This window comes from Canis lupus, chromosome 32 (assembly GCF_048164855.1).
Source record: "Canis lupus baileyi chromosome 32, mCanLup2.hap1, whole genome shotgun sequence".
NCBI classification, from domain to species: domain Eukaryota; kingdom Metazoa; phylum Chordata; class Mammalia; order Carnivora; family Canidae; genus Canis; species Canis lupus.
In genome coordinates this window covers 39489235-39501900 of record NC_132869.1, presented here as the reverse complement: position 1 = coordinate 39501900, position 12666 = coordinate 39489235, and the positions used below count along the sequence as shown (strand labels likewise).

Sequence of the window (12666 nt, the reverse complement as noted above, 5' to 3'; positions counted from 1 at the left end):
ATTATAATTTCAAAGTGGAAAAGAAATGCCCCAAGTAAACTAAATAATTTACTGGCAAAATGAAATTTAAAAATCTTAGCAGACAACAGGAAAAACACATGCTGCTAAAGGGTGTATGACCTGTTAATCATCACTCATAATGCAGACAAGAAATACCCCCACGACCCTGGGTAAGTCATGCTGCTTCCCCTCAGCCTTGGTTTCCTCATCTGGAAAATAATAAATAAATGGGTAAATAATAAAATAGATGGTCTCTTCTGCTAAATAAAAAGTCTGGGTATTTTCTAATGCCTGATGAGTTTGTGAGGTATTAGACATGTTTATTGGACACCAACAGAAAATCCAATATAGTTAACTACAATCTGCAAACCTTCCTAAGGCTTTAGAAGTTAACAAATGAAGGAATCCTATTCTTCTAAATAAAATATAACATATCTGTATCAGATTTTTTAATGCAGCTCTTTATAGTATATGCCTTTACCTAGTCTTCACAGACTCAATTCTCATAAAACCTCACACTTATTTAACAGACATGAGATTATGTGGGGCCTGATGTGTGCCATGGTAACTTCAGAGTGTTTTGTCCACAAGTAGAAAATACACACCTGAATAACAAAGCCCCATTTAAACACATTTACAGGTAAAATCAATCCCATATCTAAAAACTCCATAGGGATCCCTGGGTGGCGCAGCGGTTTAGTGCCTGCCTTTGGCCCAGGGCATGATCCTGGAGACCCGGGATCGAATCCCACATCGGGCTCCCGGTGCATGGAGCCTGCTTCTCCCTCTGCCTGTGTCTCTGCCTCTCTCTCTCTCTCTCTCTCTCTCTCTGTGACTATCATAAATAAATAAAAATTTTAAAAAAATAAAAAATAATAATAATAAAAAAATAAAAACTCCATAAAATAGGGCAGCCCCAGTGGCCCAGCAGTTTAGAGCTGCCTTCAGCCCGAGGTGTGCTCCTGGAGACCCAGGATCGAGTCCCACCTCAGGTTTCCTGCACAAAGCCTGCTTCTCCCTCTGCTTTTCTTTCTCTCTCTCTCGAATAAATAAGTTAAAATCTTTAAAAAATAAAATAAAATAAAATAAAAACTCCATAAAATAAAAGCTACAGAGGAATATTTAGACTATTACTGCTTTCCCCAAAAACTCACATTTTTAAAAGCTCTAATGCATATAGAACAAAGAATCAATAGAAAATCTGTGCAAATACACACATACAATAAAATTGTGTACTGACCTTTTTTCAGCCGGGGTTTTTGAGATTCAGCAGATGCAGGAAACTGAGTTCTCTGGGAAAAAAAAAAAAAAAAGTAGTCTATGTGAAAGCAACACCATGTATCTTGCTAACTTTTTTTTTTTTTAATTTTTATTTATTTATGATAGTCACAGAGAGAGAGAGAGAGGCAGAGACACAGGCAGAGGGAGAAGCAGGCTCCATGCACCGGGAGCCCGATGTGGGATTCGATCCCTGGTCTCCAGGATCGCGCCCTGGGCCAAAGGCAGGCGCCAAACCGCTGCGCCACCCAGGGATCCCTATCTTGCTAACTTGAAAAAGCATTCAAACAATAATAATCAGTAGCTCTCCAATCATGCAATACATGTGGGCACAAAGATTTATTTTTAATATGGTTTAAAAATCAAATGTCAAGTCATACTTTGGCTATCCAAACTATTAATAATGTATAATGCATATTTATAATATAGTCTTATGTTTAATATATGATTATATATATATATATTAAAGATTCTATTTTTTTAAAAGACAGAGAAAGCATGAGAAGGGGGAAAAACGGGGAATCTTAAGCAGATTCTGGACAGTGAGGAATCCAATGTGGGGCTCAATCCCATGACCTTGAGATCATAACCCAAGCTGAAACCAAGAGTCAGACACTTAACCAACTGAGCCACCCAGGTGCCCTGTGTAATATATAATTATAATGCATAAAATGTGCACAAATAAATGTACTAAGCTCTTAAATACTACATATTAGTATTATACTTAATGCTATACATTTAGCAGCCAAACCAAAAAGTAGTCATTTTGATAAAAAGAATTTTATGAGGTCATCTATATAGAAACTGCCTAGCACTCAATTCCAGGAGTTTCTCTTTTTCTTTTTTTAAGGATTTATTTATTTGAGAGAGAGACAGAACACGCACTAGTAGGGGGAGGCAGAGAGGGAGAGAAAAATCCTTAAGAACACTCCCTGCTGAGCACAGACCCTGACCTGGGGCTTGATCCCACAATCTTGCAATCATGATCTTAGCCAAAATCAAAAGTTGGACGCTTAATCAACTAAGTCACCCAGGCACCCCTAGGAGGGTTATTTGTTAAGGGACATTATTCAATATAATAAATACTATCTTACACATAAGATCTTTGCAGAAAATCTTCAAATGGAGTTTTCTTATACTACCTTCTGTTATATAGGATATAGTAAGATATAAGCAAAAATAATGGCTGAAATTTTCCAGAAGTAATGAGACACTAATCTTTATATATATATATATATATTTTTTAAAGATTTATTTAGTTATTTATGATAGACATAGAGAGAGAGAGGCAGAGACACAGGAGGAGGGAGAAGCAGGCTCCATGCCGGGAGCCCGATGTGGGACTCAATCCCAGGACTCCAGGATCGGGCCCTGGGCCAAAGGCAGGCGCTAAACCACTGAGCCACCCAGGGATTCCCTATTTATTTATTTTTTTAATTTAAAGATTATATCTCTTTATTCATGAGAGCCAGAGAGAGAGGCAGAGACACAGGCAGAGGGAGAAGCAGGCTCCCTGCAGGGAGCCTGAGGCAGGACTCGATCCCAGGACTCCAGGATCAGGCCCTGGGCTGAAGGCGGTGCTAAACCGCTGAGCCAGCCGGGCTGCCCTGGACACTAATCTTTACATTCAGAATGCTAAACCAATCTTGACCAGGTTAAATGAAAATAAATCCCCACTTGTGTTCATCAAAAGGTCCTGCACCAGAGACAATAAGAAGTTCCTAAAAGCAACCAAAGAGGGTGCTTCGGTGGCTCAGTCAGTTAAGCATTTGCCTTTGGCTCATGTCATGATTCTGGGGTCCTGCGGTGGAGCTCCATGTAGGGCTCCCTCGGAGGGGGCTCCCTCCGCGACAGGGAGCCTGTTTTCTCTGTCCCTCTGCCCTTGCTGGCCCGCTGGAGCTTGCTCTCTCTTTCTCAAATAAATAAAATCTTATATTAAAAAAAGTAACCAAAGGAAAAAAGTATCACTAGCTAACCTATACAGAAAGGACAATTAGACTGACACCTGATGTCTCAACAATTAAAAATGGAAAATAATATCACATAAAGAGATTATAAGAAAAATCACTCTCACATCTCAGGTGCTAAGTAAAATAAAAGTAATCTAAACACAAAGTCAACAAACTATGCCCCGCAGGCCAAACAAATCCAGCCCATTTATTTATTTATTTGAGAGAGAGAGAGAGAGAACGCGCAAGCTCATGTGAGCGGGAGAAGGCAGAGGGAAAAAGAGAATCTGAAGCTTATTTCACACTGAGTGGGGAGCCTGATGTGGGGCTTAATCCCACAACCATCAGATATGACCTGAACCAAAACAAAGAGGTTATGCTCAATCAACTGAGCCACCCAAGCATCCTTGCTTTTTACATTTTTAATAGTTTTTACATTTTTTTCATATTTTGTAAGCCCTGAAAATTCTATAAAATTCAAATTTAAGTGTCTAAAATTTTATCAAACCACAGTCACACACATGTTTATATGTTGTCTATGGTTGCTTCCACACTACAACTGCATAGTTGAATTGCTTGCAACAGAGACTAGCCCACAAAGCCCAAAATATTTATTACCAAAAAATAGTCTGCCAACCTCAAATCTAAACTCTTACGTCTTCCAAAACTAATTTTCAGAGTGCCTGGCTGGCTCAGTTGGAAGAGCATGCAACTCTTCTAAGTCTGAGCCCGATGCTGGGTATAGAGATTACTTAAAAAAAAAAACAAAAAAAAACAAAAAAAAAAAACCACCAAACTACAAAAATTTTGTTTAAATAAACTTCTAAAGGATATAAATTAGGAAAAAGGAAAAGAATCCCAGAATGAAGGAGACAAATGAGCAAAGGAACTAGTAAAATATGGAAGTATTCTAAACATCCACTTACTGAATAAAACAAAGTATAATTTGTGGTGCTGAGAAACACAAAAACTACAAAACTGAACAACAGTAGCATGGCAATGTTGTGGCATGGCAATGGGTAATAAAGCATTTGATAATCCCTACATTACCAAGTTTTAAATTTGAACTTTCAGTTAAATATGTATTATAAAAAGAAATTGGGTAATCACTAAAGGAAGACTAAAGAATAGAGTATACAACTTCCAAGTAATGAAATGAGAGGAGGAGAGAGAAAGAAGAAATTCAACCAAAAAAAAAAGAGAGAGAGAGAGAGAGAGGGGGGCAAGAAAAGAAAGAAAAAATGAAATTCTCCAGTTAAATTATCAGGATGGATTTAAAAATCTAGATGTACGCTATTTATATAAAAACATACCCAAAGGGGATCCCTGGGTGGCGCAGCGGTTTAGCGCCTGCCTTTGGCCCAGGGCGCGATCCTGGAGAACCGGGATCGAATCCCACGTCGGCTCCCTGCATGGAGCCTGCTTCTCCCTCTGCCTGTGTCTCTGCCTTTCTCTCTCTCTCTCTCTCTCTCTGTGACTATCATAAATAAATAAAATTTAAAAAAAAATACCCAAAGCAGAAAGGCAAAGAAAAACAAAGTAAAAAGATGGAAAAAGATACACCAGGAAAATAGAAACAAAAAGAAAAACTAAAGTAGCAATATTAACATGAAACAAAACAGACTTCCAGACAGAAAGAAAGCTTTATCAGGGAAATGAAAATGAATTGATATAGATCAAAGACTAAAAATGAACAAGGCAAATTTAAAGCCTTTAGAAAAAAATATAGGAAAGGATTACTTCAGTAAGATATAAAAGCACAAACCAATTGAGAAAATATCTAAGTATTCAACTACATTAAAATTAAGAACTTCTAACCCAAAAATGAGGTGAAGACAGAAAACTAAGAAGATATTTGCAATACAAAAAACAAAAAATCCCCCCCAAAAAGTGATAAAGGATTAACAGCTAGAAACTATAACTAACTACAAAACAAACAGTAAAAAGAAAGCAAGAAGAAAAACAGTTAAGTAGAAAAATAAGCAAAACATGGGGTGCCTGGATGGCTCAGTTGGTTAAGCATCTGCCTTCAGCTCAGGTCATGATCCCAGGGCCCTGGGATAGAGCCCTGCATCGGGCTCCCTGCTCAGTGGGGAGTCAGCTTCTCCTCCCCCTTCTCCCCATCATTTGTGTTCTCTCTCATTCACTGTGCTAATAAATAAATAATATTTTATAAAAGAAAAACATGAGCCAGGCATTGCACAGAAAAGTAAAAGACAACGAACCACTGCTGCTCCACCTCATTAATAATCAGTTAATATCACATTAAGACTTCATTTCACATCAACTATATTAACAGAATTTAAAACCATGACATCGAAGATGTAAGCAATATGAACTGATGATAGAAGCATAAATGGTTACAACCACCTTAAAGTTTACCACAAGTAATGAGGTTGAAGATGTACCTACTCCATGAATGAAAAATCCATTTCTCAAAATACCCTAGAGAAACTCTTAGATTAAGAGACATGTATAAGAATGTTTACAGGGCAGCCCGGGTGGCTCAGCGGTTTAGCACCGCCTTCCACCCAGGGCCTGGTCCTGGAGACCCAGGATCGAGTCTCATGTCAGGCTCCCTGCATGGAGCCTGCTTCTCTGTCCTGCCTGTATCTCTGCCTCTTTGCACCCCATCCCCCTCTCTCATTAATAAATAAATAAAATCTTAAAAAAAAAAAAAGAATGTTTACAGCCAGGCCTGAGACATTCTTACTTCTTACTTTTTGCACCCTAAGCACCTCACTTGCCCTACCCTGGCCCTAGCCCTGTTAATAATATTACTTTTAATACCTTAAAGTCAGGGGCTCCTGGTTGGCTCAGGCAGTAGGGCATGTGACTCTTGATCTCAGGGTCATGAGTTCAAGCCTCATACTGAGTACGGAACTTACTTAAAAAACAAACAAACAAAAAACTAAAACTGAAAATCAGAAGGAAAAAATAAGTTGAACACAGGCTCAGAGAATAAAAAAGTGATTGCCAGGGTTGGGAAGTAGGAGAAATAGGAAGAGGTTAGTAAAAGTGTACAAGCTTTTAAGATGAATATAAGGTGACTATAGTTGACATTATATTGTGTAATTTAAATTTGTACTGTATAATTTGAAATTTGCTGAGGTGCCTGGGTGGCTCTATCGGTTGAGCGTCCAATTCTCAAGTTTGGCTTGGGTGGTGATCTCAGGATCCTGGGATCGAACCCCACATCTGGCTTCCCACTCAGTGGGGAGTCTGCAGGTATCCCTCCCACCACTCTCAAATAAAAAAATAAATCTTAAAAAAAATTTTGCTAAGAAAGTGGAACTTAAATGTCCTCACCAGGAAAAAAAAAAAAAAAAAAAAGGTATATATGTGGAGTGATGAATGATTTGATGGTGGGAATCCTTCCACAATGTATACCAAATGATCACATTGTATACTTTAAATATCTTACAACTTTGTCAACTGTACCTCAATAAAGCTGAAGAAATTAGAACTCAAATCTCTGTCTAGTAGAATGGATAAATTAATTATAGTATTTTCATATAATGGGATAATATACAGCACTGAAAAATGAATAAACTACACAATTTCTTAAATCCAATATATTATCTAGAGGTATTAAATACGATAAAACTATAAAGAAAAGCAGACGAGTAACAAAATTGAGGAAAGAGATACTCCTGACAGAGTAGGAGGAAAATGCAGTAAGGGAAGAAACATTTAGAATTCAAAGTTATTGTTAATGACCCATTTCTTAACCTGTGAGGTAGAAACACAACTTTCCATTACCCTGTTCTTTAAAATTTGCATATAACCTTTTATTCATTCTTTTAGAGCTAAGATACACTTCACAACAACAACAAAAAAATTGATTCTCAGAAAACAAGATTCTCAAATACAGACTTGTTCTATTAGCTATTTTATTATTTTGACTTAACAAATACAGAAATCTTACTAAATCAAATAACCCATTTTAAATGGGCAAAATATCTGTAGACACACTTCACTAAAGAGAAATGGATGAATAAGCACATAAAGATAATACCATTATTCGTTGGGGAAATATAAATTAAAACCACAATAACCAATATACATACATTAGAATGACAAATTAAAAGACTGACAATATATGAAGTATTAACAAAGCAGGGATGTGGAAAACTGAAACCCTCACATACTGCTCGTGGGAATGTAAAATGGTATATATAGCCACTTTAGCAAAGCTTGGCATGGGGCACCTGGGTGACTCCATCAATTAAGCATCCAAATCTTGATTTCTGCTCAGTTGATGATCTCAGGGCCCTGAGATCAAGACCCACACTGGGCTCCTGACCTCAGCGTCCACTTATCCCTCTCCCTTTGCTCCTCCTCCCACTCATTCTATCTCTAAAATAAATAAATAAAATCTTTACAAAGAATTTTGGCAGTTTTGTTTTGTTGTTAACACACACTAACCATATAACCCAGCAATTTCACTCCTGAATAAATAAAAGCATATCCGTACAAAGATTCACAGCAACATTATTCATAATAGCCAAAAACAGGAAACCAGTCTTCATGTCCATCACTTGGTGCATAAACAAAATGTATATATTCATACAATGGAATATTGCTTAGAAATAAAAAGGAACAAAAAAAAGGAACAAAATACTGCTATGTACAATATAAATGAACCTCAAAAAACATGCTAAGTGAAATTCAGACACATAAGACTATATTGTGTGATTACATGAAATTGTAGAAAAAGCAAACAATGGAGAAAGATCAGTGGTCAGCCACTGATCAGTGGTTAGGAGTAGAGAGTGGCTGCAAATGGACCCAAGGGAACTTTTTGGAGTGATGGAGGTAAGAGGATTGTGGTAACAGTTTTGCAAATATATAAATTTACTAAAATTGATCCAACTGTACACCTAAAATGGGTAAATTTTATGGTATGTGTATTATACCTCAACATAGCTGGTTTTTAAAATGCTGAAGAACTCTATTTTTTTCTAACTGGGATTTTTTTTTTTTTAAGGTTTTATTTAGAGAGAGGGAGAGCATGCACATAAGCAGAGAAGGGGCAGAAGGAGAGAATCTCAAGCACACTCCTTGCCCAATGCAGGGCTCAATCCCACAACCCTGAGATCATGACCTGAGCGGATATCAAGAATCAGATGCCTAACTGACTGAGCCATCCAGGTGCCCCTGATTGGAATTTTTTTAAACTTTGGGGAACAAAAAAATAAAAAATAAAAAAATAAAAAAAATAAACTTTGGGGAACATATTAAGAATCTTAAAGGCTCAGGTTGCCTGGCTGGCTCAGTCAGCAAGGCACGCAACTCTTGATCTTGGGGGTGTGAGTTCCAACCCCACAGTGGGCAGAGAGAATACTAAAAGATAAATAAAAATAAAAATCTTAAAGGCTCAAAAAGCATCTTCATGAGCCAGCAACCTTTCTGCAAAAGGAGAATTAAAATAAATTATAATTTTTTAGTCTCCTTTTCAAAGTATCTTTCACAACATTCAGATAGAAAGGATTCTATTAGCCCACTTGATCTTTACAGCTGGGATATATGGAGAATCCATTTTGTTCTTCTGGTTTTTCATTTTTATGTACTCTGTGATCTTTTCTTCATCTAACAAATATTCATGTAATATTTGGTATGTGCTAGGCACTATATATGAGTCAAGTCAACTAATACAATAGTAATTTTTACTTTCCATTCTGAAAGGTTTAATCTTTAAACTTACAGGAAGAAAAACAGGTATTTATACAAATACATTGAATAATGGGAATCAGGGAGTTATAAAAAATTTGTAAGCATAAATCATAGAAAGCAGTATTATTTGCTTTTATTTTTAAGATCTCTAAATCATTTACTATATATTCTTTAAAAATATATAAATATCAATACTATATATTCTTTAAAAATATATAAATCAGTCCCCAGTTTTCCCAAGGAACTAACTGGTAATAATCCTTGGTAGTTTGGGTAGTGTATTACAATTTCTGTGTGTCTCATATTAGCCTAGTTTTACTCCATTTTATTGGGATGTCTCCTGGCTTCAAGGCCTGTAAAGCAGCAGTCTTAGATTTTTTACTTATGCATTTAAAAGTCTCTGTTTTAAGTCTCTTAGTATTCTTTCCTCCACATCTGTATATCCATATCCACAGATCTATGTGGGGGTTTTTTATGCCACAAAATTAAGATCACACAATATACCCCAATAAAAAGAAAAAGAAAAAGGGGGGGGGTGTCTGGATGGCTCAGTTGGTTAAGTGTCCAACTCCTGATCTCAGCTCAGGTCTTCATCTCAGAGTTGTGAGTTCAAGCCCTGTGTTGTGTGTTCCACGCTGGGAGTGGAGCCCACTTTAGAAAAAAAAAAAAAAAGCCCCAAATGGAGTTATTTATGCTAAGTCCCATGTCAACAAACCAAGACTGAATTTCTACCTCCCAGGAACAGAATCTTAAACCAGGCAATCAGAAACCATCTAATCAGTATAAGTGAGGTAATGTGCCTGAAGACCCCTACCATCACCTAGAGGAAAGTGACCTTGCAATTACCAACCTTTTTGTCTAGTAGAACTTCCCTGTTCCCACTCCTTTCTGCCTATGAAAGCCTTTCATTTGTACGGCTCTTCAGAGCTCCTGTCTGGGAGAATGAATGCTGTCTGATTCACGAATCGCTGAATAAAGCCAGTAAGATCTTTAAAGTCTACTCAGTTAAATTTTGTTTTTTAGTACTCCACTGCACATCTAGATTTTTAAAAATGTATACCATCCACATCAACATATATAGTTCTAACACTTTTAATGGCTGCATAATATTCCTCAGAATGGAGGTATCATAAGTCATCTCTTCCCCTATTCACCTTGCTTCCAGCATTTTGCCACTATCAACAATTCTGCAAATGAATACCCTTGCACTCTGTGCTTTCTTTTGCTTTTATTTCAGGAAGATACAGGTCAGTTGTCTGAGTGAATGGGGGGGGGGGGGGGTTCATTTTATTACAAGACCAGATCACTTCCAAAAAGGGCAAAATTCAAATCTCCATGCACTGGTAATGTGAAAAGATGAAATTCCTACAAATACATACAACCCTGCTAGCAATAAACTTGACAGTAATGAAAATAACCAGTTAACTTTAGGCTCAAGAGCTAAAGCCATATTGAAACAAAACAGCCATTCTCTGTAAGATACTACTAGATTGGAAAGGTCAGGACAATTCCGGCATCACAGAAATCACGTTCATATTCTATTTATAAACACCTATCTCTATGGGCAATGAGCACTGGAGAAATAAGCTGTATTTATAAGCTGTATTTATAGCAATGTACCATTATACCTTACATTTATGGAGGTGAAGTATTTTCTTTGCCATATTTCTAATATCTAAAACCTTGTAACACTAACCATGCTATTTAAATTTTTTTTTTTTAATTTGTAGTTTAACAAAAGTCTTTGATTTGGGCCTCTGTCCCTGTATTCAGGATTGTATGATGACACTAAAAATAATTTGACTTCTCTGGGTATGAAAAGGGAATAGAAAACAAGCCCACCCCCCACCCCCAAATAGCACTGGCCTTGCTCCTTAATGGCCCAAAAGTAAGTTGCAAAACAGCCAAAAAGTGCTATGTTATCTCCTATGTTTTCCAGGCCGGTTTTCAAAGGGCAATACATTCCAAATAAATAACTAAAGCCATTCTAACAAAAGGGCACAAGATGCTTTGAAACTAAACACCAGAAGTAGACAAGGTTTTGCACTTAGATCTTTGCAGAAATTAGATCCAATTCTAGACACTTCACAAACTGCCACAGGGTCACCCTGAGTTAGTTCTGGGCTACTCTATTACCGTCTCCGTGGGCTTTAATTAATGCCTACCTCAGGCTCCCGCTGAATCGCAACAAAGCACTTTCCTAACTAAATTACAACGGAGAAAAAATAAAAGGGTTGTGGAAGGGGGGTAAGGTGGGGGGACAGGGGGACTGGGCGATGGGCAGTCAGGGGGGCACTTGATGGGACGAGCACTGGGTGTTATACTAGATGCTGGTAAACTGATAAGAGGAAGGAAAGGAAGGGGAGAGGGAGAGAGGAGGAGGAGGGGGGAGGAGGGAGGGAGGGGGGAGGAGAGAAGGAAAAGGAGGGGGGAGGGAAGAGCGAGGGGGGGAAGGGAGGGGGAGGGGGGAGGGGGGAGGAAGGAGGAGGAGCGAGGGAGGGAGGGAGAGGGAAGAGGGAGGGTGGAGGGAGGGGGAGAGGGGGAGGGAAGAGGGAGGGGGAGGGAGATGGGGGAGGGGGAGGGACGGGGAGGAGCGATGGAGATGGGGAGGGAGGAGGAGGATGGAGGGAAGGGGAGGATGGAGCGGGAGGATGGAAGAGGGAGGAAAAAGAAAAGAGAAAAAAAGAAAAAAGTAAAGAAAAAGAGAAAAGACGGAGAGGTCCGCGGGGAAGGGCCGGCCCGTCCACCAGCAGGCGGCGCGGACGCCGACAGCCCCGGGCTCCGTCCGGCCCCGAGCCCAGTCCGGGAGATTAACCCCGACGGCGGCCCGGCCGGCAGCGCTTCCTTCCCAAATCTCACGAGACCGAGATCGGACTGGACGAGACCGACCCCAGCGCCCGGACCGGCCCAGCGCGGCAAAGTCCGCGTCGCCCGGGGAGACCTGCTCCCAGGAGCCGGGCCGCGCCGCCCCGCACACCCCCAGCGGCTCCAGGGCCGGCTCCGCCCTCCCCCGGGGACAGCTGCGTGGGGCACAGCTGCCCGCCAGCCTGCCTCGCCTCGCCTCTCCGCTCCGCTCGGGGCGGCCCACCCATCCCGGCGGCCGGGACACCGAGCGGCAGGTCGGCGCTCACCGTCGCCAGCCTCTCCTCAGCCATCTTGGCTCCGCCCACCGCTGCGTGGGCGGAAGTGGGCGGTTCGCAGACGTCGGGCGAACGGAAGTCGTGGTGCGGGGGAAGCCGGGAGCGGCCGGACCGCGCGGGAAGAGGTCGAGGTGGCGGCCTCCGCCTGGGAGGGTCTTCGGGAGGTGCGGCGCGAGTCGGGGGCGGCTTCGCCCGCGGCTGGGCGCCGAGAGGGACCCGGGAGGCAGCGCGCGTGCTGCCGGACAGCCCCTGGGCGCCCCGGAGAGTCAGAGAAGCCGCGCGGCCCCGCCCGCCCCGCCGCCGCCGCGCGCGCCCTCCAGCTCCCCCGCGAGGCCTGGCCCCGCGCCCTGAGGTACCGAAGCCCGTTCTCGGCCGCCGGAAACCTGCTCGCTGCTCAGCCGCCACCTCCAGCCTCGGCTTCGCCGCCTCGGGCCCCCGCTCCCCTTGGCGCCAGAGTTTGCGGATGCGCTGCAGGCGGGCTGCCGACGAGCGCAGTCTCGATGGGATCGGAAATACTGGGGAAAAACCCGGGAGATTTCCCGGGAAAGCCGGAAACGCGGCCTCGCGGCCTCCGTCCCTCAAAAGTCAGTGAAACGGCCGAAAGACGCTGCGACTGGACAGAC

General features: G+C 41.3%; 1 protein-coding gene across 4 annotated transcripts in view; it reads right to left on the bottom strand.

The window, feature by feature from the left end:
• The window catches only part of BBS4 (Bardet-Biedl syndrome 4), a 57493-nt gene extending 45122 nt beyond the window's left edge, over positions 1-12371 (bottom strand). Inside the window, exons 1-3 of one of the 4 annotated variants that reach the window (XM_072809529.1) lie at positions 12035-12051; positions 9754-9837; positions 1241-1292 (exon numbers count right to left, since the gene is read on the bottom strand). Coding sequence is in view for 2 of the 4 variants with exons in the window: in XM_072809527.1 (XP_072665628.1) it covers positions 1241-1292; positions 6018-6059 (94 nt within the window). In the remaining 2 variants the exon portion in view is untranslated. Of the gene's footprint in view, positions 1-1240; positions 1293-6017; positions 6075-9753; positions 9838-12034 lie in introns of those variants that run through there. The other 3 variants (XM_072809528.1, XM_072809527.1, XM_072809531.1) reach the window with 3 other exon arrangements.
• Between the last annotated feature and the right edge of the window lie 295 nt (positions 12372-12666).